The 26,546-nt window shown below is 41.5% G+C and overlaps 1 protein-coding gene across 8 annotated transcripts in view; it reads left to right on the forward strand.

The window, feature by feature from the left end:
• CDC42 (cell division cycle 42) overlaps positions 1 to 26,546 on the forward strand; it is a 46,775-nt gene that overhangs the window by 1,046 nt on the left and 19,183 nt on the right. For 2 of the 8 annotated variants that reach the window (XM_037880992.2, XM_037880994.2), the window contains exon 2: positions 14,812 to 14,953. In XM_037880992.2, the coding sequence (XP_037736920.1) occupies positions 14,849 to 14,953 (105 nt within the window). In that variant the 5' untranslated portion in view covers positions 14,812 to 14,848. Of the gene's footprint in view, positions 1 to 4; positions 77 to 4,018; positions 4,132 to 5,698; positions 5,722 to 9,149; positions 9,263 to 11,291; positions 11,435 to 14,157; positions 14,241 to 14,811; positions 14,954 to 26,546 lie in introns of those variants that run through there. The other 6 variants (XM_043531584.1, XM_043531585.1, XM_043531583.1 and 3 more) reach the window with 6 other exon arrangements.

Consider the following 26,546-nt stretch of genomic DNA (forward strand, 5'->3'; position numbering starts at 1 on the left):
TCAGATCTCCAGTACTTCACTGCTATGACAAGCTAGATGTGTAAAAGGGACAGAAACCATCCTGTCTTTGTCAAAGGTAGATGCCACATATCATGCGTCAACCACCTAATGACACTTGTGTAGAGTAGAGCTGACTTAATATTACTTTACCAGCTTTATCTTTTCATTTCCTTATTCGTGTTCATTGAATATTTTAACTGTAATGTGACATTAACTTTTTTGTATACTTGTATGTTATTTGTTCAGCCTTCTGGTCCATTGTCTAATGCCAGAGAATATATGAATACTAGTTTGTCTAAAAGGATTGCAGGATTGTTTTTTAGTTAGGTAATGAACAAAAGAGAATGAATGAAAGTAACTTCCTTCCTAGATATTTTAAACTTGATCCACTTGAGCTGCAAAGTTAATAGAGTTCCTGTAAAAAGAACCAGTAGTTTCATTTAAGCTTGTTTGTTAATTCAAAAATAGTCATTGATGCCAGATCGCAAACAGATTGGAAAATGAGTTATGATTTTTCCGTGGAAGCAGTTTTCTTTGCCTTGTTCTCCCTTGCAGCCCAGTCATAGGTTATCTCATGTAGTGTAAGAGCAGGTACACGTAGGATAGCATACTTTCCCCTCCAATACCGTGTAAATGTTTGGCCATTTTTTTAACTGTTTCCAGAGTCATGCAATTTTGTTTCTGGCTAGAGCTACAAGAGAGTAAGATTCAGTGCTGCTTGGAGGATAGGCTGGTAGATCATTTATAAATCCCCTTTACTCCTTCCAAATCTCAAATGTGTTGTGAAAGTGATACATATGAACTACTGTAGTGCGCAAACCCTCCCCCTGTTGTAAGTGTTCTTTTGGCTACTCAGACTATGCCTACATTAGCCCTTTTTTGTGTGTGGAAAAACTTCATGCTGGTGTATATTTACTGGTAGTAGCAACAGTGGAAATGCTAGCAGGGACAAGAGTCCAAGCAGTAGCCACTATTCAAAGTGCCGTATGGCGAAAATTCTTGGAGCAGATTATCACAAAAGGATGGAACAAAGCCTGTTGCCTTGTCTACAATAAGACTCGCAAAAATCCACTGGATGTAGTGTTAGCAATGCTGGGAATTTTTTAAGCCAAAAGCATCATGTGAACAAGACCTCACTGAGGAAGCCATGTTGGTTGACAGTAATACAATTAGGAATAGTTTAGTTTGGCCATTTGTGTTTGAGTCCTTTGTGTCATGTTTACCTGTGGATATGGCTTGCTTCTGGGAAAATGAGGTGCATTTAAACTGTAGGGCATTATAGATTGCAGTGCCCAGGAAGTCTTTTTTTTTTTTTTAAAGTGGGTTTGAGAAATGGGACAAGAAATATCATGGTACTGCTTAGACTAATGCAGTAAGAACATAAGAATGGCCATACTGGGTCAGACCAAAGGTCCATCCAGCCCAGTATCCTGTCTACCGACAGTGGCCATTGCCAGGTGTCCCTGAGGGAGTGAACCTAACAGGTCATGATCAAGTGATCTCTCTCCTGCCATCCATCTCCACCCCTGACAAACAGAGGCTAGGGACACCATTCCTTACCCATCCTCGCTAATAGCCATTAATGGACTTAGCCTCCATGAATTTATCCAGTTCTCTTTTAAACCCTGTTATAGTCCTAACCTTCACAACCTCCTCAGGCCAGGAGTTCCACAGGTTGACTGTGTGCTGAGTGAAGAAGAACTTCCTTTTATTTGTTTGAAATCTGCTACCCATTAATTTCATATGGTGGTCTCTAGTTCTTATATTATGTGAACAAGTAAATAACTTTTCCTTATTCACTTTCTCCACACCACTCATGATTTTATATACCTCTATCATATCCCCCCTCAGTCTCCTCTTTTCCAAGCTGAAAAGTCCTAGCCTCTTTAATCTCTTCTCATATGGGACCTGTTCCAAACCCCTAATCATTTTAATTGCCTTTTTCTGAACCGTTTCTAATGCCAGTATATCTTTTTAGAGATGAGGGGACCACATCTGTCGCAGTATTCAAAATGTGGGTGTACCATGGATTTATATAAGGGCAGTAAGATATTCTCTGTCTTATTCTCTATCCCTTTTTTAATGATTCCTAACATCCCGTTTTGTGTTTTTGACTGCCACTGCACACTGTGTGGGTGTCTGCAGAGAACTATCCACAATGACTCCAAAATCTTTTTCCTGATTAGTTGTAGCTAAATTAGCCCCCATCATATTGTATGTATAGTATATGATAGTAGTATAATATATTACAGTAGATCTATAAATGTTCAGAGTTATCTTTGGTCAGTAAAGGGTTAACTTTTTCATAATAAAATAGAAATTATTTTACTATCCTAAAATTTATATCTGAAGCTTTTGGTCACTGGAAATACATGAATATGGCAAACTTCAAAGTACAGTCTTGTAAAATGGCAGCTTATGCTGCTAATCTTTGTTTTCCTTTGAGTGTGCTGAAGGAAGAATTAGCATAGAAGAGTCTGTTAGAAAAGAGCATATTGACATGTACAAGATTTATACACGTACAAGCACAGAATTGACTCAACATGTTGGAACCAGTAGATCAATATTTCCATTATTACCTTCTCTGTAAAGAGAGCACCTTGTTTTAAAAATCTCTGCCTGGAGTAATTGAACAGGAGAATGGTGACAAACATTGCTTCTGATGCAAGATGGAACATGTCCAAGATTTGTTAACTTGCTTATATGGTGAAACTTCGACAGATCTGTATGTGCATATATGTAATGTCTTATGGTTGTGTTTATTCATGACCTGTAACTGATGCATTTACTCTGATTGCCTTGTAGTGGATGTATGGTTGGCATGTTAAAATAAATTTGTTTGCCCTAAAGTGACAGTTTGTTCCAGAAAGGTTGCCCAGAATCTGTTTTCCCTCGGATACAGAAAATTTGAAACTAGACTCTGATCATAAAATATCTCTGACTTGCTGATGTTTGAAATTATTTGTAGTAATAAATGTAGCTGGCAATATGACAACCAGATCATTTAAAAATGGGCTCTTTTGCAAGATTAGAATCACAGAGAAAATTAGAAATGAAGAAAGTAAAATGATTAGGAGATCAGAGAAGATATAATCATTATACAAAATAATGAACAGTATAGCGCAGGTAATTTGGGTGCTTTTTATTTTTGTACTAAGAGAAGGGACAATGATAAATTGAAAAGGAACTGATACAAAGAACTAATTCTATGAGCATGTGATTCCATAAGTATTCATTATGGAATATTTTGCTCCTTCCTGTAAAATATCTAGTATAGGTCACTTTCAGAGACAAATAAAGACTAGATGGATCTCTGGTCTGATTCAGTATAGCAGTCCCTTTCTTCCTGCTAGACCTTTGATCTAGTACCAAAACTAAAATGCCCTAGATCTTGTTAGCCGTACTCATAAATATTCTAAATTTAACTTTTTAGCATTTGAATGTGTGCAGCCCTACAAATCAGGAAAGATGTGCCTTGATCCCTGCTTGGAATCTCCTAACATACATACATAATACTATAAGCCCGTGGCTCTCAACTTTTCTAGACTACCGTACTCCTTTTAGGAGTCTGTCATCTTGCATACCCCCAAATTTTGCCTCACGTAAAAACTATTTGTTTACAAAATCAGGCATAAAAATACAAAAGTGTCTCAGCACAATATGACTGCAAATTGCTTGCTTTCTCAGTTTTACCATATAATTATAAAATAAATCAATTGAAATATTAATATTGTAGTTACATTTTCAGTATATAGAGCAGTATAAACAAGTCATTGTATGAAATTTTAGATTATACTGACTTCGCTACTGCTTTTTATTAGCCTGTTATAAAACTAGGCAAATATCTAGATGAGTTGATGTACCCCTTAGAAGACCTCTGCGTACCCCCAGGGATGTACCCCTGGTTGAGAACCACTGCTATAAGCAATGTGCATTATTTCAATAACAGTAGTCTAGATGGATTTTGTTTAACTGACTTGTAATATCAACAACCTATCAATGACTTTCTGTTCTTTAGGCACCCACATCCCATCGAAGTTCAAGGAGAGTTGGGAATCTAATTTATTTAAGCTCCTTTGAAAATCCAAGCCATAATGAATGGGTCATATGCTATGTTAGCCAAAGGAATCAGTGAGAGGGAATTGCCACCAATTCTGATACTCAGTTTCAGTCTGCTAAGGTATCATGTGTATTGTAGGGTTTAAATTTGGTGCGGAACCGTGGACGTCTTGAGTTTGCACAGCCATATGGGAATACAGTCCATCTCCTGCTGCTTCTTTATAAGTCCTTCTGTAGCTTATGTTACAGCTTATAGCACTTCCCTCCCTACAGTAGTGTGGGTAGAAATGTCTAAAATAGGTGGGAAGAGCATAAAGGTGTGAAGAACTTAGTTTAAGGCAGGAGGTGGTCTGCGGTTTTCTGCTACATAGCCTATAGTTTATTGAATTGCTGGGTGAAAGAAACAAGCCTGCCCACCTCTGTTCCCTAGACACACTATAACGTTAAACTGAATCAAGCAAGGTGCAGAATTTTAGAGATACCAATATTTAATTGTTTAAACTGCTGCTTCTCTGTCTCTTGCTAATGATTCCCACTTTCAAGAGAAGCAGTTTAAATCTCCAAATTGGCCACAGCATCCTCAGTTGATGATCAGGTCACCATGCGGGTCCTTCTTCTGAATGAGATAGGAGAGAGAGATTTTAATAACATTGTTAAATTTTTTAGAAATGTAGAAGAAACAGACACACAAGTTTTTTAAATCAGCACTTCTGAATTTCAGATGTTGTACTGGTACTTTACCCTCTGTTCTATTTAGGACCTCTTGCCACACTATCACTACATGAGCATCCAACTTTTTGTGCACAGTACTTTCAGCTGTCTAAGGAATAGACAATAAAATTGAAAACTGATTACGTATTGTTCATGAAACATTTGTTTTATAGTATCTCCAGACTCATTATTTGGGATCTGGGCCCCATTATGCTAAGTGGCATGGGCCTTTTCTGTGCTTTGAAAACTTACACCAGTGTAACTAAATCTAGTAATGCCAGTGTCCTTTTGCTTAATATTGGCAAAGTTATGAGAAGGCATGGCTCCTGCTCCAAAAAGCTTGCAAAAGAAGTAAAACCAAATATAACAAGTCAAAGTAACAAGAAGAGGGAGGGAATAGTTAAGGCAAGAGAAGATTAGGAGTATAGCTCTCTGTGGTTTCAACTTTATGGTTCTGAACTGAAACAAAATCTACCTTCTGTTTCTATATAATATAGCTGTAGGAACAGCTAAGGTTGTCTTAGTTACTTCCATTTTAATCACCTTTCAAACTGAAATTTACTATCCCTGGTTTCTGTCCAATATTGAAATTCTGTTTGGAAAAGATGAGTAAAAATACTTCTGTCTTTGTGAAATTAATGGGAAAATTCTTCCTCTGCCCAAACTACTTAAATCTGCAATTTTTTTTTAAGAACAGTTTCAGGCTGATAGAATTGGGTGAAGGACATGGAAATTTTGCATGGAAATAGCCCTTAATAAGAAGCGTCTTCTAGCTGCTTGGTAAAAATCAGTCTTGATTTGATTGCTTTTTTAAGCCTTTGCTCATGTGCAGTAGAATTGGTTTGAGTTAATCAAGTTTGACATTCCAAGTGCAGTGTGTCCATGCTGTGGAAGTGCCTGATCCTCGTGGACTATAAGCTTAACTCCGTTCTCTCCTGACCTTCTGCAGAGGTGGGTTTTAGAGATTTTTAAGCAATTATCAGAAACACAGTCTTGTAAGAATTGCTGCTGTTGTCATTGAGAAAAGGCCTCCTTAGCTTATGGAGCAGTTCTCAAACTTCATTGCACCTTGACCCTGTTCCGACAACAAAAATTACTACATAACCCCCGGTGGGGGTATGAGGGTGGAGCCTGAGCCCCACCACCCCAAGGTAGCAGGGCTCAGGCTTCGGCCCCAGTGAGTCTAATACTTGCCCTGGCAACCCCATTAAAATGGGGTCATGACCAACTTTGGCGTCCTGACCCACAGTTTGAGAACCACTGGGTAATAAGCACAAAACTGGAAGGCAGGATGTCTAGAGTTCTAAGATTTCCTCTTCCTTTTTCTGGCCCCAGTAATTGCTGTTTCTTCCTTAGGGGGGCCTCTGCATATACCTACTCTTGGGATAAGTCACCAACAGCATTGTAAGCTTCTGAATTTTTTCAGGCCCATGCTCACCACAGCACTTGAATGGTCAGCACCTGGTGTTGCACAAGAGAGGTATGACTCTCAACTGCTTCACTTCCTTCCTGTGGTTAGGCTGCATGGAGAGGAACCTCTCTCTTTAGTCTGGCTTTGCCCAGGCTTCTAGCCCTCTTGAAATTGAGTTGTTGGTGGTTTATGATGATGACAAAAATTAAGTAGTCTGATGCTTTCAGGATACTTTTTGTGCTATGCCTCCTTTCATATACTTGAGTGAAATCTGACACCACAACTACCCACAGAAGGGGCAAATATAATTTGTCCTTTTACTGATGGGCCTTTAGTTATCTCATAAATTACAATACTGCATTGTGCTGGGATAGAATGCCTAGAAGACACACACACGCGGCACAATATTCTGGGATATCCACTGGACAGAGAGCTGAGAGGAAGGATGATCATTCAAAACCAATTACATGGACATGGTCTTATCCATGCTTCAAAAAATGTGCGCTCAACCAGTGACAGGAAGCCAGTGTGTCAGAGTAGGGCACTGGCAAAAGTTAAACACTGTTAGTTTCCACGGTTATTAATGGTGTTAACCATGGGGTAAGCAGACACAAACAATGTCAAGAGTCAGCAAAGCAACAAACTAGCTGAAAAAGTAGTGAATAGGTATTGGAATTGGTGAACAAATAATTACATCCACAAACTGTAGAAGGGCACAAAATTAATTTTAAAAAAATCTGACATTTTTACTTACTGTTATTGCAAGTAACACAGAATATCACTAAACTTAAAGGGCAAAACATTTTATTTTTCACTTTATATACTTAGTGGAAAAGCATTTCATTGATGGTCAGTTTCCTCAACCTTTCACACAGCAGTAAGGCAGAGAGAAATCTCTTTAACCTCCTCCCGCCCCCCCCCCCCCCCCAAAAAAAAAAAAAAAATGGAAAAAGAAGAAAATTGAGACTCGAAGGAATGTGTACAACCTGAAACTACTTGTTTGTTCAAAAAATAAGCAAGTTAATGTTACATCCCTGTAACATCTTTGGTGTGGTGAAAATTGTTTTGGGGGTGGAAATAGTTGGAGTTAAGATAACCAGGAAGATAGTATCAAGTTTCTTAAGGCACTGTGAACAACCATTTACATGGGATTGTGTGCCATTTTACTACACCTGCGGTTTTGGTGATGAAGATAAACCTTCATTTTTATTTTTTGTCGGTGCTTGTAAGCTGCTGAAATTTTCCATGCTTGGTCTCAGTTTAGAAGTCACTTTTGAAAGGGAATTTAGATCAAATTATCTCAAAACCAATTTGAATAAAAAAGTATTGTGTTTTTAGGTTGCTTTTTTACATGCAATACTGGAAGTAAAACCTTCAATATCCAAAATCTTCAGATAAGATTCTTCTGCTGGGCTAAGAGTATAGTTGGATAGGTTAACAATATTGTTGGGTGGGTTAAGGGAACCACTGTTGTGGATAGCTCACCTTAAGTGATCACTCTGGTTACAGTGTGTATGGTAACACCCATTGTTTCATGTTCTCTATGTATATAAATCTCGCCACTGTATTTTCCACTGAATGCATCCGATGAAGTGAGCTGTAGCTCACGAAAGCTTATGCTCAAATAAATTTGTTAGTCTCGAAGGTGCCACAAGTCCTCCTTTTCTTTTTGCGATTACAGACTAACACGGCTGCTACTCTGAAACCTTTGGTTACTTTGTGAACTTGCAAAATAAGTACAAAAAGTAACAGAGTATAGCTTCACTGCAAAAAGAGGTTGTGTGCTTATCTCAGGTTAGCTAACTTGACTTTAAATAGCAGTGAAGACATGGCACCTTGCCTTTTAGCTCTCCTTAGAAGCTAAAGATAAAGCTTATAGGGGAAGGAGGGGAGAGTTGAACTTGAGCTGCTAACCAGAGTTAAAATCAGTTGCCTTCACTACTGTTTCACCTCAAGTTAGGAACACTTATATGTATTTTGCATTGGAGATGTCCTCTGAGTTAAGTGTCTTGCTATCATTGCAATCCAAGTTACTAATTGCGCTACTAAATACGTAGATAATAGATATAGGAAAGTCTCATACTCAGCAGAAGTAAGGCAGCTGGAACTTGTAGATTCTACAGGTAAATAGCTTTGATTTCTATTTTTTTATTGAAAACTAAAATATGAACTTTAGTAATGCTAACAGTGCATTAATTTATTGGAATCTGTCAGTTACATAGTTAATACCATTGGTTAATACTTACGCTCTGTGGTTTGAGCATTAGCCTGATAAACCCAGGCTTGTGAGTTCAATCCTTGAGGGGGCCATTTAGGGATCTGGGGCAAAAATTGGGGATTGGTCTTGCTTTGAGCAGGGGGTTGGACTAGATGACCTCCTGAGGTCCCTTCCACCCCTGATATTCTATGATACAGTACACATCCAACTGCAGGTCAGTATGAGTGGAATTGGGATCCATGTGATTCCACTGTGTCCCTGATTCCATGCATTATGAAGCACATTTAGCCTTGGTTTCTAGAGAAGTAATATGAATGCTGTAAGTAGGCTGTGAAGCCATTTAAAACATGGCTTTGCATCTGAAACCACTTTCAAAAATAGTTTCACTTTGTTCTAATGAAAACTTATTAAATATGAGCATTCAACAAGCAAAATGCCTCACTGAGCAAATTCCTTACTTGAGTAATTTGTGACTTAATCTCAGATCTTGTAATAATTGAGTTGATGTGTTGCAAATGATTTTTAATGTTCCAAAGAACTTGATTAAATAAGTTCTCAGTTACCAACAAGCAGTTATTTACCTGTAGTGAACTTTAAGTTCAGCCAATCCGTGCAATGAAATGGTCGCAGTTACATGGTCCATAAAAGAGGAAGCTGTGATGCAGCTGGTGCTCAACAGGAAACTAATACAGGAAGTGTACACAAATTTGATGGCTCAGTTTCCTCAGGCTAGATAGAGGTATGAACATTTTAGCCTAAAAAAGAGGCATTGATGCAAGTGTAAGTTACTTAGACTCAAGGCTGGAAATGGAAAAGCTATGTTTTCCATATCAGTTCTAATTGCTCATGCTGCATATGTGAAGGTAAAAATTTAATAGCTTATAGATTCTGATTTTAGGGCTAGAAGGAATGTGATTGTCTGTCTGATCTTTTGCTAACAGCCCATAGAATTGCCTTCTAATTCTTATAATAATCCCAATAACTTGTGGTTGAACTAGAGCATATTTTAACTAGTCTGCAATGTGTGGATGACTCTGTTGCCTTAGGAACCTTTTAAACTTTTTTGTTTTAAATCTGGAAGTAAATCAGGAAACTTGCATTTTAATTTAATTACTGATAAGAGACTGTGCTTAAATAAGAAATCAAGGCATCTGCTTCTGTAACTCTTTGAGCTGTGCATCAACCTGTTTTGTGTGCTGGTAGAAACTAAGTGACACTCAATATTCCTGACTACTGAAGCTCCTTCTATAGGAATCTAGTAGTTTTGCTGAGCTAAGGGGACAGACTTTATTAATGTGCTATGTACTTCATAGAGGAGATAGAAATGATCCTTAAGTAAAAAAGGAATAGAGAGATGGACTGGGCAGAAAACATGGAGAGGAGGCAAACACAGGAAGGAAATGTTATATAAGTTTCATCTTAATTATAGTTAATAACACCCAGGGACCCCATCCTACTAGATGTACACACATGGATACTGTTCCTGCCTTGAAGTACTTACTACCTATAAGTATGAACAAGTATTTCCCTGCTTTTCTCGGCAGACAGTGCACTTTTTATTGGGTGTGAGGAATTTGCTCATATTCTGCGTTGGACTAGATTATTTCTTCTCTTTAATGTGTAAAAAGAAAACGAGTACTTGTGGCACCTTAGAGACTAACTAACAAATTTATTTGAGCAGAAGCTTTCGTGAGCTACACTGAATGCATCCGATGAAGTGAGCTGTAGCTCATGAAAGCTTATGCTCAAATAAATTTGTTAGTCTCCAAGGTGCCACAAGTACTCGTTTTCTTTTTGCGAATACAGACTAACACAGCTGCTACTCTTAGTGTGTGTGTGTGTGCTCTTTTTTTCCCCTGTAGATATTGTTTAATTTTCCTTTGTTAGACTTACACAAGGTGTCAAGTAAGACTTTCAGAAATGGAGGTCTAAACTTAAGATCCTAAATCTATATTTGGAAATCAGGCCATTTATTTAGGTGCCTAAATATGGCCTTAGAAGCAAAAATTTATATATGATTTTAAAAAAACATCTTGGCCGAAGATTTTTTGGACAATAACCAGCATGGATAAATCCTTAAACCTGACTCTTCTCCTCCTCCTCCACCTTCCCCCCCCCGCAAAAAAAAAAAAAGACCTCTGAATGTGTCTTTAAAAGGACACCACTGTATTTGGGAGTATTTTATACATGTTGTTGAAAAGGGATTATTTGGCATGTAAGTAACTTTGGAAAGATTCAGTTACAGTTTTAAATTCCACAAAGGAATTTCCTTTTTTTAATGTATCTTTGTTTACGTTCCCTGTTGTATTTAATTATTGCACTTGTTATCTTTTTAGAACAAGTGATTCTGAAACTCTTTACTATCACACCTCGCTCTCCTGTCAAAGGAGATTAGTTCAGGCCCCATGTTCACATTGGCCGAAGCTATAAAGTTTTTATAATTAAACAATCAGAAGCTCATCCATTTCGTTACAAAGTGTCATTGTGTGTGTTTATCATTTCTAGTTGTGGAAAAACCTATCCAAACTTAAAACTGGGATTAGCCTTCAATGGAATTCGAGGGTAGGGCTCCAAAGGGAGAACAACAGAATGGGAGATAAAGGAGATTAAGGCCTGGGAGCTGCTATCTGCTACAGTTTCCTTCTGATGATTGTGGGTTGTCTGTAGTCACCAATAAGTGGAGCACTTAGAGTGGAGAAGAGTTACCTTGTTCTCAGTGCTGGTATTGTAGTGGCTCCCAAGGATGGCCAAGAAGAGTTATTGCAGAGGAAGCGCTGAAGGGTGGGTGACTGACAGATTGTAACTAAAGCTGGTACAAGCATACGAAAAACTGAGAAGCCCATGCAGCAACTTGCATTTTCTTACATTTTTAACTTACCCTCTTGAAAACAGGAAGTGAGTTCGAAGCCTCGCCCCGATACTATCCACTCCCTACCAATGCAGCCTGGCCACACAGCTTGAGAGAGCCTACTGTAGAGCAAATCCAACAAGAAAATACAGATCAGCCTATCTTCTGGAATGTATCCCATTGGAGAGTTAGTGTGGCATATTCATAATTTTAGATCTGTTTTAAGTTGGTTCACACTTAGTATTTGAGCTTGTGGTCTGGTGTCACTTTTGAATACACGGGGTTACTTAGTTGGAGTTCTGTACTCCTTCCATTTTCATGTAGAAATTTTATAAAATGAGCCAGTAAATTCTCACTGAAGCTTAGTCTATGCTCAATTCACTTCTTAACCAACTTTCTCTTGCCCCTTATCTTCTCTGACCTTCAACTTCTTTCCTTAGCCTTATTTCTCCCACAGCTAAGCACATGGATATGTAGTTATTTCTTGCATCAGGTATATTTTAGTACACCTCTACCCCAATATAACGTGACCCAATATAACACGAATTCGGATATAACGCGGTAAAGCAGCGGGGCTGCGCGCTCTGGCGGATCAGTGCATCAGCATGTCTGGCTCTGACATGCTGCTCTGAGTGGTGTGTTAAGGGTGCCGGGCCGAGGGGTTGGATAAGGGGCAGAGGGTCTCGGGGGGAGGGGTGGTGGTCACGGGACAGGGAGCAGGGGGAGTTGGATGATTCGGAGGTTCTGGGGGCTGGGCGGTCAGGGGATGGGGAATGAGGGTGTTGGATAGGGCATGGGAGTCCTGGAGGGCCTGTTGGGGTGGGGGTGTGGATGGGGGGCAGGGCAGTCAGGGGACAGGGAGCAGGGGGGTTGGGTGGGGTCTTGAGGGTGATTAGGGACGAGGGGGTCTCTGGAGGGGGCGGTCAGGGGACAAGGAGCAGGGGGCTTAAATAGGGGGTGGGGTCTTGAGGGGGTGGTTAGGGGCAGGGGGTCTCTGGAGGGGGTAGTCAGGGGACAAGGAGCGGGGGGGTTGGATGGGTCGGGGGTTCTGAGGGGTCAGTCAGGGGGCAGGAAGTGACTATTAATAACAGAAATGCTCGAGGCCAAAGCAAGTTTGATACAATGCAATTTCACCTGTAATGTGGTAAGATTTTTTTGGCTCCCGAGGACCGCGTTATATCGGGGTAGAGGTGTATTGCCAGCAGCTGCAATGGTGTTGCTCTTGCCACTGTTGGGGATTGCATCTGAATCCTTATATGTCCGTAGTGCAGTTCTGCATCCTAGCATGAATGATTCACCATAACTCATTTTAAAAGTAGAGTAGTCTAGCCTCTGTTTTTATGGATGTGTTACTCTAAAACAGTGATACTCTGACTGAGGCTTCACGAGCTGCAAGTGGCTCTTTAATGTGTGCTGCAAAGAGCTGTAGGAGACCTGATATTAAAACATAGTGTGATTTAATTTTTAACCAATCAGGTTGCTCTTACTATGTTGTTAATTAAATTATCAACTTACACTAATTTATTGGCTGTGAGAATTTTATACATTAAAAATATATAATACTACAGTAAATGAAACCGTGAATTCACACTACTGTGGCTCTTTTAGGTAATGCTGATTGCTAATTTGGCTTCTGAACCACTGAGGTTTGAGTATCGCTGCTCTAAAACATCCCCACCCCCTTATTTTTTTAATAAGAATCCTGTTTCTTAAATCAGGACTCAGTTGGTCTCAGTGTTATCTGCTTTTCACTCATGTTTTTTTCTCTGAAATATTATTCTTGTCCCTCAGAACAGAACATACTATAACTAAAAGCTAAACTCTGCCTTTGTATGCAAGTGCCATAGAATGTAGGGAAAATATTAAGTGAGATTGTGTAGGTCATTAAATATTTCTCTGGTCACTGGTCTTAACCTCAAATATGTAGTCAAATTGACCTGAATGAAAGGACTAAATCTACCAATAATCCTTTTGAACAAGGACTTGTCTTTTGAAAATACACTAACCCTGCACTCTCCTGAGGGGCTAGATTATTGAAACTAAGTATTAGGCTCATGAATGTTGTGTGTTCCCTAAAATGTGGCATCAGATTAGATGTTGGAATTTTTGCAGCATACGTATGCGTCTACATAGGTTAGCAGATTCCTGTTTTTTCTGGTGCTAGCCAAAGTATGACACAGAGTAGAGGATTAATGTCATTGTCTACATAAGTCTTCCCCGTAGTAAAGGGCTTAATGTGTATGAAAAGAATGGTATAAATGACAATGTTGAAGGAGTGAAATGCCAGATGGTGCTTTATATGTTCTGAAAAAGTATCTTTGGTACCATTTCCTAAAATTGGCTTAATTGTTATGCACCCATGGCTCAAAAGATAAGGTTGCAGTGAGGATTCTGTTTCAAACGTTTTTACCAACCACTGAAAATGTTTGGTCTAACAATTTCCAGATCTGTTCTGAAGACAAATAAGCATTTGAAGAAAAACTGGTAATTCTTCACTACTGTCACATGAATGGAGAATAACTTGTTATAAAAATGCAGATTGCATTAAAATACTTGGATTGAATTGAAATAATTATTGAAACTGTCTAAACAGAAGGTAACATTGACAACCAAATTAAGGCTGTCTACACTACAGACTTTACAGTGGCACAGTTGTACTGCTTGCTGAAAGCTCTCCTGCCAACATAGCGCTGTCCACACCAGCACTTCTGCTGGTGAAACTTATGTCGGTCGGTCAGTGGGCAGGAGGGGGGTGGAGGTGTTTTCATACCCCTGGCTGACAAGTTTTACCAACAAAAGTGGTGGTGTAGACCAGCAGTTCTCAACCTTTTTCTTTCTGAGGTCCCGTCCAACATGCTATAAAAATTTCACTGCCCACCTGTGGCACAACAGCTGTTTCTGCATATCCAGTAGATTAAAAGCCAGGGTCGGCAGTAGGTGGTGGCAAGCAGGGCAACTGTTCGGGGACCTATGCTGCAGGGGGCACTATGAAGGTAAGTTGCTCAGACTTCAGCTTTCTGCCCTGGGCCCCAGTGAGTCTAATACTGGCCCTGCTCTCTGGATTATTTTGACGGACCCCCTGAAATCTGCTTGTAGACCCCCTGCGGGCCCCAGACCTCTGGTTGGGAACCACTGGTGTAGACAAAGCCTAAGTTTAGTTTTGTTGTGGCCCAACCCTGTACTCTTCAGTGATATGGACTTGTGGACACCCTTCCCAAAAAGTTGGTTTCTGGACTCTTTTTTTTTTTTTCTTTTTCTTCATGCTGTTTGTCACCAGTTGGAGGCAAGATGCCAGCTGATACTGTAAATTGACCAATAGGTGTGCTGAACAGAAAATATCAACTGAACTAAGGCTAAAAAATGGCCTAGTGTATTAACCAGTTTCTATAACCTATTCGAAGCTTGTGTGAAATTATGAGTGTGTGGCTACCTTGACCAGAGGGCTCCAGTGCTCAAAGATGCTCATTCTGTAGTTGAGACTGCTCGATGAAACTGGATTAACACTTTGTGCTTTTCTGTGAGAAAGTAAGCAAAAAATCTAAATATTTTCTTTTGTTCCCTTAGATTCATATTGGATTTGATATACTAACGGACTTCAGCTATGCAGACAATTAAATGTGTGGTCGTGGGTGATGGTGCTGTTGGTAAAACATGTCTCTTAATTTCTTACACAACAAACAAATTCCCATCGGAATATGTACCGACGGTGAGTATAAAGGGTGAAAATGTTACTGGTTTTGGGTGTTGCGGGCAGGTGAAAGGAAAAACATAATTCTGTAGTTTAATTTATGGTCCTATATACTGTTACTTTCTTGTGCTCCTCCCAGATCTTTACTTTTACCACATCTCTCCCTCTCTACTTGATACCCAGACCTCATGACAAGCTTGGAAGCAATGTGTTCAAGGCACATTCTGCTTATTATAAGCAAAAGTTATAATAGCTTCTGTATTGCTTCTCTTTGTGTGTTTTGAGACATTGGCAAAAGCGAATTCTTGTCTGTGATTTATCTGTTCCTGCTGCATAGCCTTCATCTGAAGACCTAACCCTCTCATCTGTTGACAATACAGTTGGGTGCTGTGAGTGGGATTATTTCAAGCTCTTTTAACTTTAAGTGGAGTATGAGCAGCATACATGCTTAAAAGATGTAATTTTAAATGGGGATGCTTCCTGACCATTCGTTTTTTCCAGCCTCAAATGCATGTGCTCACGCTGCTTCTCCTGTCTTTGGGGAGTGATACTGTCCCTCCTTGTATCCGTCTGCAAGATCTTGAGCCTGAGGACAAGAAAAAAGGCAGAACTGCCTACTGGCTCTCCTACTGCAAGAGATTCTGGCAATCAAGTCTTACAGTTCTGAAGCTTCCAGTACCTCAGTTTCTATGATGGACCCATGTTTGTCTCATGACCCATCTAGGGGCTAAGAGGTAGTGGAGGTAGCCATATATTTAAGATTGCAGGAATCAAGGCAAAGGAATCAAGGCAGAGTTGACCAGCAAGGATCAGAAGGTCTGTTGGTACAAGGTATCAATATACTTCCCACTCTAGTTTAAGCTTAGAAGAAGCATGGCACGGTTGTGACTGCAGAAGATAGCTCTAGTAAGCATTACCCCATAGGTCCTAATCCTCTCTGTGGCCCTGAAACAAGGGCAAGAGGAGGTATCTAGAACTCCTTCTTCCTTTCCTTTGGAGGAGGAAAATAATCACTAAGTGAGAGTGCTGAGGTGGCAGTACAAGCTTCTGGTTCTATTGCAACCGATTCCCTAGTTCTCCAAGTGATTGTGCACATATGCATTCCATTGTAGGGGGGGGTGTGTGTGTGTGTGTGTGTGCACTTGAGTTGGAGACTTTTGCCAGTAGTACCACTAGTCAGCGCATGTGCCCCTGCTTTTCTCGTGCTCTCAGGCAAGGGCATAAAAGGGGCATGTCCACCACCTCCCTCATACTTTCTTCGCACTGCTTGTGGCAAGAGCTGGAGCTCCACTTAGCCTTAGCTTTGGTCAACCAGTTTAGAAAACAGTCTCTACAAAGTTGTTATAGTTATACTATAAGTGTGTATATAGTATAGAATAGTATAGTTTATATATGCTTTTATTACTACCTAGAAGATTTACTATGAAGAAATCCCTGGTTCTAAACAATATGCCACATGCAGGACTGTTATCCTGGTCAGGTGGGCACAAGAGAGAGAAACGAGAAGGGACTGAGACTTGAACCTGCCTGAGCCCCCATGTGGGGGGCCCAAAACTTGAGCTGTGTGTGTCAAAGCTGAAACCCAAGGGCTTAAGCCCTGACAGCCCTGGGGTAGGGGCTGTAACCTGGGCTTTGGCCCCGGCTCTGGGCAGTGGGGCTTGGGATTCAGCCCCAGGCCTCAGCAAGTCTAATGCCACCCTTGGCAACCCTATTAAAACGGGGTTGTGACCCACTTTGGGGTCCCGACCCACTGTTTGAGAACTGCTGCGCTAGACCCTCTCTCCAACACAGACCTCAATATTCCCCTAAGAGGAGACCAAGATCTCCTAGACGTTACCAGCTGTCTTTAATGTAGTGGGCCCTTCTCATCAGACGTCTTCAAAACAGTGATTTGGACATTTTGGTTGAAGACAGTATATCAATAATATCTCCTTTTGAGTCACGTCTATCCCTTGCTTTCCCAAGCACAGTGTGTAAAAAAAAAAAAAAAAAAAAAAATCACATCAGACAAGTGGGTACTCAGCACAGTTAAGGAGGGATATATTATCCAGTTCCTTTTAGCAACCCATATTCCTCATCCGTCTTCAGGGCCTGTCTCATGAGACTGTTACTTCAAGTGCTATGGTCTTTTCTGGAATTGGGAGCAATAGCAGAAGTTCCTTATCAACATGAAGGGAAAGGCTTCTATTCCCGATACCTTCTGATTTAGAAGAAATCTGGGGGCTTCCATCATATTTTAGACTTAAGAAAGCTGAATAGATTCATCAAAAAGATCAAGTTCAAGATGGTCACCCTTGCTTCTTCCCTGGAGATTGGTAGCTGTCCTCAATTTTACAAGATGTATACTTCCACACTGTGATACATCCCTCCCACATTAATTGCCTTCAATTTGTGGTAGGCACCAACTACTTCCAGTACAGTTTCAGTTTGTCATAAGCTTTAAGGGTCTTCACCATGTGTATGTCCGTGTTAGCAGCGCCTCTGTCATTTAGGCATTCAAACTTTCATTTACTTGGACAATTGGCTGATGTGGGCAGCATCAAGAGACCAGATCCAATGTCATAGTCATCAGTTGCCTGTCATTAAGTCATCTTTTGTCTATGGCTGAAACTAAATTTGGAGAGGTCTCAAGTGCAACCCACTCAATGTATATCTTTAACAGGGGCATACCTCAATAGTCATGGCTTCTCTCGCAGTAGAAAGGTATAGAACTATAGCAACCCTTTCCAATGGCCTCAGATCCAGCCCTATAAGAGTGCATAAACCTGCCTGCAGCTCCTAGGCCTTGGTTCCACCATAGATGCATTTCTTCTTCCCTGGTCCAGTCTGCTCCTATATGCATTCCCTCCAGTTCCCTATCATTCCCAGAATTCTCAGGAAGCTGAAATAGGACAAAGTATTGTTGATCCTCATTTTAGCAGCATGGCCAAGACAATGTTGGTTCACAGATCTACATTGCCTCTCTATCCGTTCACTGAGAACTTCACCTCTAGTGGCAGATATTTTGTCACAGAACTAGGGTGAATCTCTGCACGCACCTTACTGCATGGATGATCTCTGGATGAACACTCATGAGAAACTGTGATCCTGATAGGTCCAGACCATCTTGGTGAGTAGCAGAAAGGAGTCCACTAGAGCCACACACAAATCAAAGTGGAAGAGATTTTTCCCTTTGGGCATAGTCCCACAAATTATCACCACATCACAGTCCAGCTTTGATGCAGACCACATCGCACGATCCACTGTCTACAGCCAAGCTCTAAGATACAACCACATTTGCTCCAATCCCTCAGACAGAGACAAACACGTACAGGATCTCTATCAAGCGTTCTTAAAACTACAATATCTACCTGGTGAAGTGAAGAAACAGATTGACGGAGCCAGAAGGGTACCCAGAAGTCACCTACTCCAAGACAGGCCCAACAAAAAAAGTAACAGAATGCCACTAGCCGTCACCTACAGCCCCTAACTAAAACCTCTCCAGCGCATCATCAAGGATCTACACCCTATCCTGAAGGACTATCCCTCACTCTCTCAGATCTTGGGAGACAGGTCAGTCCTCGCTTACAGGCAGCCCCCCAACCTAAAGCAAATACTCACCAGCTCCCACACAACAAAAACACTAACCCAGGAACCTAACCCTGCAACAAACCCCAGTGCCAACTAAGTCCGCAGATCTATTCAAGGGACACCATCATAGGACCTAACCACATCAGCCACACCATCAGGGGCTCGTTCACCTGCACATCTACCAATGTGATATATGCCATCATGTGCCAGCAATGCCCCTCTGCCATGTACATTGGCCAAACCAGACAATCTCTACGCAAAAGAATAAATGGACACACATCTGACATCAGGAATTATAACATTCAAAAACCAGTAGGAGTTCAATCTCCCATGTCACTCAATAACAGATTTAAAAGTGGCAGTTCTTCAACAAAAAAAACTTTCAAAAACAGATCTAATGAAAAACTGCAGAACTGGAATTAAATTGCAAACTGGACACCATCAAATTAGGCCTGAATAGAGACTGGGAGTGGATGGGTCACGACAGAAAGTAAATCTATTTGTTAGTCTGTAAGGTGCCACAAGAACTCCTAGCTGTTTTTACGAAAACTAATTTCTCCTTGCTGAATACTCAGACCTTATTGTCAACCGTTTGAAATAGGCTACCTTGTTTACTTTTGGCCGCCCCAACACTACAAAAGTGATTTCCACTCCTTGTCAACTGTTGAGAGTTGCCTACTTCCAACTTAAATTGAATTGGCTTGTTAGTACCGACCCCCCACTTGGTAAGGCAACTCCGATTTTTTTTCATATGCTGTGTATTTATACCTCCCTACTGTATGTTCCGCTCCATACATCTGATGAAGTGGGTTTTACCCCACAAAAGCTTATGCCCAAATAAATTTGTTAGCCTATAAAGGGCCACAAGGACTCCTCGTTGTTTTTGCTGATACAGACTAACACGGCTACCACTCTGAAACCTGTCCTACATTTGAAAACCACAGGCCTCTCACATAGTTTTGAGAGTTCACCTGGGTTCTGTTTCAGCATTATATCTGCCAATACATGGATTTTCCATCTTCTCTCATCCTCTTGTTTTGAGATTGTCAAAAGGCCTAGTTAATACTTACCTTTCTGTGTCTGCTCTGGTGCCTGTATGAGATTTAAATTTAGTTCTCTAGATTTGTGGGTCCCCCTTTGAGCCTGTGGTGACAACTTCACTATCTGTGTTGTCTCTGAAGATCACATTTTTAGTGGCAATCACTTCCATGAGGAGGGTTTCAGAACTTAAAGCTCTTCTTGCTGACCTTCCTTTTAGAGCCTTTCATAAGGACAAGGTGTTCCTTAATACACATCCTAAGTTTATGCCTGAGGTAGTGTCAGCCTTCCATCTAAATCAAATCATTAACCTTTTCAGGTAGTCGTGTCTCCTCCCCCCTCCCCCCCCAAAAAATCCCATTCCTCTCATGCTGAGGAAACTCTCCATTCGATGTTCATAGAGCTCTGGCATTTTATTTGGACTGTACTAGATTCTTTAGATAACCTTGTGACCCCCTGAGGGGTCGAACCCCTTATTACATGAGTGGTCGCAAGCTGTCAGCCTTCACCCCAAACCCTGTATCACCTCCATTTATAATGGTGTTAAATATATATTAAATGTTTTTAATTTATAAGGGGCGTCACACTCAGAGGCTTGCTGTGTGAAAGGGGTCACCAGTACAAAAGTTTGAGAACCACTGCTTTAGATCTTCTCCAAGACTTTGTAATCTTTATTGAAAGAGCGAAGGGTCAACCTGTGTTGTCTGAGAAACTCACTGGATTTCTGGAACTACCAGCTCACTAAAGTCTCTCTCTGCCAGAGCTCAATCCTCCACTTCAGCTTTTCTGAGCAATGTTCCAATAGGTGGTGTTATATGGAAAGCACCAGCATGGTCAGAACTTTTCTACACTTTATGCCATCATGCAAGCCTCTCATGATGATGCCAGCTTTGGTAAGTTGGTGCTACAGTCTGTTTAGATCTCAAGTCATTCCACCTGAAAGGGGAACTGTTAAGTCACCTACAGTGGAATGTATATGTGCACAATCACTCACTTACAGTAACCTGTTCTTCAAGATGTGTTGTGCACAAAATACACTCCACAACCCTCCCACCTTCCCCGCTAGTCATAACTGAGGAAGGACTGGAGAAAGAGATGGTGGAGATGCTCTTAGGTGACAGCATAGAAGAGGCATGAGGAGAGAAGGGACACATGCTCTGCCAGGTGGTACTACTGGCAAAAATCTCCAGCTCGAGTGCACTGAGTTTGTACACACCTACAGTGGAATGTATATGTGTGCAACACGTCTTGAACCACAGTTACTGTAAGATAAGTAACCATTTTTTCTGGAGCTCCTTAACAATAGGGCAGTCTCTGCGAGAGAAGAAAATGACTCTGATCCACTCCCGTATCTGGGACTATAGGAAGACTCCTACCTTCCTAATCTTGGACCTAGGGGATGTCCAGACTGGCCTCTAGCATCCAATGTGGACCTGAAGCTGTTGGAGGTTAGGCTCAAAGCCCAAGGGTCTGTGCATATGCACTGATTTGAGACTCCACGTTCTAGCAAGAGTGAATCTTATCACATACATTGGAGAGATTGAGTTTGAAGCTTGAATGATGTGGCCGTACTGGCAATCTCTGTGATTCTACCTATACCACAGGAAGAGGATGGAGAAAGTACCCTCTTGCAGATACACTACTCCTAGGATCAGGGATTATTAAGTCCACTTTTGAACCCATGGGAGATGGCTCAGTGTTTTGTCTCTGAAAACTGCATTCCTTATAGCTGTAACAATTGCAAGAAGTGTCAGTGATCTTAAGGTTCTTATGACTGATCTTCTTTTCATGGTTTTCCATGAGAATAATGTGGTCCTTTGTAGTCACCCTAAATTTTTTCCAAAATTGATAAGATTACCATATATTGACCATTTGTTGTATATATTAGTATCTCTTCCAGCTCTCGGTTCCTAAACCAGTCGCTCTCAACCTTTCCAAACTACTATACCCCTTTCAGGAATCTGATTTGTCTTGTGTACCCCCAAATTTCACCTCACTTAAACTACTTGCTTACAAAATCAGACGTAAAAATACAAAAGTGTCACTGAAAACTATTACTGGAAAATTGCTTGCTTTCTCATTTTTACCATATAATAAATAAATTTGGAATATAAATATTTTACATACATTTCAGAGTATGGTGTATAGAGCAGTATAAACAAATCATTGTCTGTACGAAATTTTAGTTTGTACCGACTTCGCTAGTGCTTTTTATGTAGCCTGTAGTAAAACTAGGCAAATATCTAGATGAGTTGATGTACCCCTTGGAAGACCTCTGCGTACCCCTAGGGGTACATGTACTTGCTTGTACAACTATTTGCAGCACATATCAAGAGGGCTTTCTACCCTTAAAAATTCACCGTCCTTCATTGCATATGGTGATAAGGGAAATTTATTTCAGTGCATGTCAAGTGAATCAGAGTCAGTATTCGCAAAAAGAAAAGGAGTACTTGTGGCACCTTAGACTAACCAATTTATTTGAGCATAAGCTTTCGTGAGCTACAGCTCACTTCATCGGATGCATACTGTGGAAAATACAGAAGATGTTTTTATACACACAAACCATGAAAAAATGGGTGTTTATCCCTACAAAAGGTTTTCTCTCCCCCTCCCCCCCCCCCCCCCCGCACTCTCCTGCTGGTAATAGCTTATCTAAAGTGATCACTCTCCTTACAATGTGTTTGATAATCAAGGTGGGCCATTTCCAGCACAAATCCAGGGTTTAACAAGAACGTCTGAGGAACAGTGGGTGGGGGGGGAAGGAATAAGCAAGGGGAAATAGGTTACTTTTTATGATGACTCAACCATTCCCAGTCTCTATTCAAGCCTAAATTAATTGTATCCAATTTGCAAATTAATTCCAATTCAGCAGTCTCTCATTGGAGTCTGTTTTCAAAGTTTTTTTGTTGAAGGATAGTCACTTTGAGATCAGAAATTGAGTGACCAGAGAGATTGAAGTGTTCTCCGACTGGTTTTTGAATGTTATAATTCTTGACATCTGATTTGTGTCCATTTATTTTACGTAGAGACTGTCCAGTTTGACCAATGTACATGGCAGAGGGGCATTGCTGGCACATGATGGCATATATCACATTGGTGGATGTGCAGGTGAACGAGCCTTTGATAGTGTGGTTGATGTTAGGCCCTGTGATGGTGTCCCCTGAATAGATATGTGGGCACAGTTGGCAACTGGCTTTGTTGCAAGGATAGGTTCCTGGGTTAGTGGTTCTGTTGTGTGGTATGTGGTTGCTGGTGAGTATTTGCTTCAGGTTGGGGGGCTGTCTGTAGGCAAGGACTGGCCTGTCTCCCAAGATTTGTGAGAGTGTTGGGTCATCCTTCAGGATAGGTTGTAGCTCCTTGATAATGCGTTGGATGGGTTTTAGTTGGGGGCTGAAGGTGACGGCTAGTGGTGTTCTGTTATTTTCTTTGTTAGGCTTGTCCTGTAGTAGGTGACTTCTGGGAACTCTTCTGGCTCTATCAATCTGTTTCTTCACTTCAGCAGGTGGGTATTGTAGTTGTAAGAATGCTTGATAGAGATCTTGTAGGTTTGTCTCTGTCTGAGGGGTTGGAACAGATGCGGTTGTATCGCAGAGCTTGGCTGTAGACAATGGATCGTGTGGTGTGTCCTGGATGGAAGCTGGAGGCATGTAGGAAGGAATAGCGGTCAGTAGGTTTCCGGTATAGGGTGGTGTTTATGTGACCATCGTTTATTAGCACTGTAGTGTCCAGGAAGTGGATCTCTTTTGTGGACTGGACCAGGCTGAGGTTGATGGTGGGATAGAAATTGTTGAAATCATGGTGGAATTCCTCAAGGGCTTCTTTTCCATGGGTCCAGATGATGACGATGTCATCAGTGTAGCGCAAGTAGAGTAGGGGCGTTAGGGGACGAGAGCTGAGGAAGCGTTGTTTTAAGTCAGCCATAAAAATGTTGGCATACTGTGGGGCCATGCGGGTACCCATAGCAGTGCCGCTGATTTGAAGGTATACATTGTCCCCAAATGTAAAATAGTTATGGGTGAGGACAAAGTTCAGCCACCAGGTTAGCCGTGACATTATCGGGGATAGTGTTCTTGATGGCTTGTAGTCCATCTTTGTGTGGAATATTGGTGTAGAGAGCTTCTGCATCCATAGTGGCCAGGATGGTGTCATCAGGAAGATCACTGATGGATTGTAGTTTCCTCAGGAAGTCAGTGGTGTCTCGAAGGTAGCTGGGAGTGCTGGTAGTGTAGGGCCTGAGGAGGGAGTCTACATAGCCAGACAGTCCTGCTGTCAGGGTGCCAATGCCTGAGATGATGGGGCATCCAGGATTTTCAGGTTTATGGATCTTGGGTAGTAGATAGAATATCCCAGGTCGGGGTTCCAGGAGTGTGTCTGTGCGGATTTGATCTTGTGCTTTTTCAGGGAGTTTCTTGAGCAAATGCTGTAGTTTCTTTTGCTAACTCTCAGTGGGATCAGGGGCTTGCCTACAGTGTATTCCCATTATAGAAATCTGTAGGGCTTCTACGTGGAGCTCAATACATGCTCTTAATAAGCCTTACGCCTTCCACTAAGCCTCAAGATATTATGCACATTTGAGAGCAGTGTTCGGTCTAGTACTCCTAAGCCCTCCTTTCTGGGGAAGGATAGCACTGCTTGCTAAATTTTTGTAAGCTAAGTGACCTTGAAGAAACAAAAGTTACTTAGCAGTAGCTGGTGGTGGTCAAGATAGGCTTCTGCATGTTCATACTGCCCATCTTCCCTTCTTCCTTGGAGTTCTGTTATTCTCAAACTTTGAGGTTCAGGTGGAAGGAACTTTGGCTGTTACATCCCCTTTTCTAGCCTTGAATGCAGAATGTTCAGTCTGAAAGTGGGTAGGGTCTGCTTGCAGGAGCCCCAACAAGCACTGATGCGGGAATATTCCATTGGCCTGCAACTCTACAGGGCCATCTCCCTATAGTGTGAATGCACAGAGGCTTATTTCAAACTTTTGTTAGTGGACAGTGACTTTCATTTTTATTGCTAATGCTCAAAGTAATAAAAGAACACAGGCAAAAAATATAGAAATGCAACAGCCAGTATTGTTTCTAAAATGGAAATGATTCATCCATTTGTCAGCCAGCCTTAATGTCTCAAAGGCATTTATAGCTGAAAAAGAAACTTAACTGAGGGCCTGCAAGGCTATTTTCTGCTGTGGTCCTTGCAACACTGTTAAATGACCAGTTGTGATTCCTGGCAGGGAAACTTTAAAAGTACCTAAGGGTTCTGTGTGGGATTGTTGAAATATACTTTCTTATCCCCACTGGTATTTGTTACCTCAGAGGTAGAATCGGGGATGATTGTAGTTATGATGGACAGTAAGTCTCTTCTCACCCCCACCCCCACCCCCAGTACACCAATAAGAGTAGAGTGACTGGCTAGACATGACTCATTGAGTCAGTCTTATTATTCTAGCACGAGAAAAATGGAGATCCCCTTTTGCTGGTTGTGCTCAAGGAGAAGGGAGTATAAAGCAATCTGACAAGATAGAGTAGAGCAGGAATAGTCAATTTTTTGTCAAGGTCCAAATTTCTTGATGAGGGTCTAGTGAAGGTCCAGACTCCAGAGAATAGCAATAAGTATAATAAGTAAAAAAAGATTTTAAAGTCCATTCTAAAGCATCTAGTGGTCCAGATTTGGCCAGCATTCTGTCTATTGACTACTCTTAGAGTAGAGTGAAAGAGAAGGGGGATCGCCACTTTTTGCATACACTTGGGTTTTTAGGCACTGGTGTTTGCTGTGAACTCACACTTTCAGCTTACCCCCTGTTAGGTACACTGGTGCAAGTAATGGTTTGCACTTCTGCACCACACGAGCCATTCAAGTAGCTGCAATAGTGAAAACCCCAGTATAGACAAGGCCTTCATCTGAAACTACTGCATTGTCACTACACCAGTGTGGTGGATCCCCTTTCTCTTTCACTCTATTCCATCTCCTCAGCTTCCATCATTTCCCTCTTCCTAGAGCACGGTCAGCAATGGAAGGAAGGGGAATAATGCAAAGAAGTCCAAGATATTCACTACATCTGAGAGTACCCTTGCAAAAAAGGAGCTATGGAGACAGTTCCTCGAGGGGTATCTGTGGGAGAGGGAGTAATGGGGTAGGATTCTACCTCAGGTGCTTGCTGATGCCAAAGACGGTAGAAGGCCTACCTGAATCTGAGACGAAACAGATTCATCAGGTCCCTCAAGTTCAGGATGCTGAGCTTGAACAGTCATCCCTACCCTTTCCTAAGTTGGCTGTACAGATCTTCATCTAAACAAAATGCTAGCCTCTACATCAGGGGTGGGCAAACTTTTTAGCCTGAGGGCCATATCTGGGTATGGAAATGGTATGGCGGGCCATAAATGTTCACAAAATTAATAATTCATGTTCAGACAGGGAAAACACAAGTTTGTTTCAAAATCAACACTATTAAAAAAAATGTTGTTGAACAATGCGCTGTTAGACAATTACATTACTGGACTGTTGATTTTACTACACAATTTTGCTCCTGTCTGAACACAAATTATATGTTACCCTGGCTTTGGATTTGTTGGGCGTCAGATTCCAGTTATTGGAACTCATTGAGATTCACCAGCCCCCTGCTGTCAGAAATCTCCTCCCACATAGGTCTCAACAGCCCACAATCAAATAGCCTCTGGGTGCTAGGAAAGTCACCTAAGCCAACAAGTAGCAGGCACCTGGGCTTGCGTGTTCCAGGCTCTGATGGTGCATGAGGGGTGTTTGGGTTGTGTAGCCAGAGTAACATGCGTGTTCTCATGCCCATAACGCAGGAGCGCCAGGCAGCTGGAGTGGGGGAAACTCCTGACCCCACTCCCCAGCTGGAGCACCGGGCAGGTAGAGCGGGAGTGCTGGAGTGGACCTTGAGGGCCAGATTAAAAGGTCGGACAGGCCGGAAGTGGCTCGTGGGTCATAGTTTGTCCACCCTTGCTCTACATAGCCATCTGACAGTTGCACTGGAAATATCTGACTGTTGGGGAGAAAG

Source organism: Chelonia mydas, chromosome 18 (genome assembly GCF_015237465.2).
Source record: "Chelonia mydas isolate rCheMyd1 chromosome 18, rCheMyd1.pri.v2, whole genome shotgun sequence".
Lineage (NCBI taxonomy): Eukaryota > Metazoa > Chordata > Testudines > Cheloniidae > Chelonia > Chelonia mydas.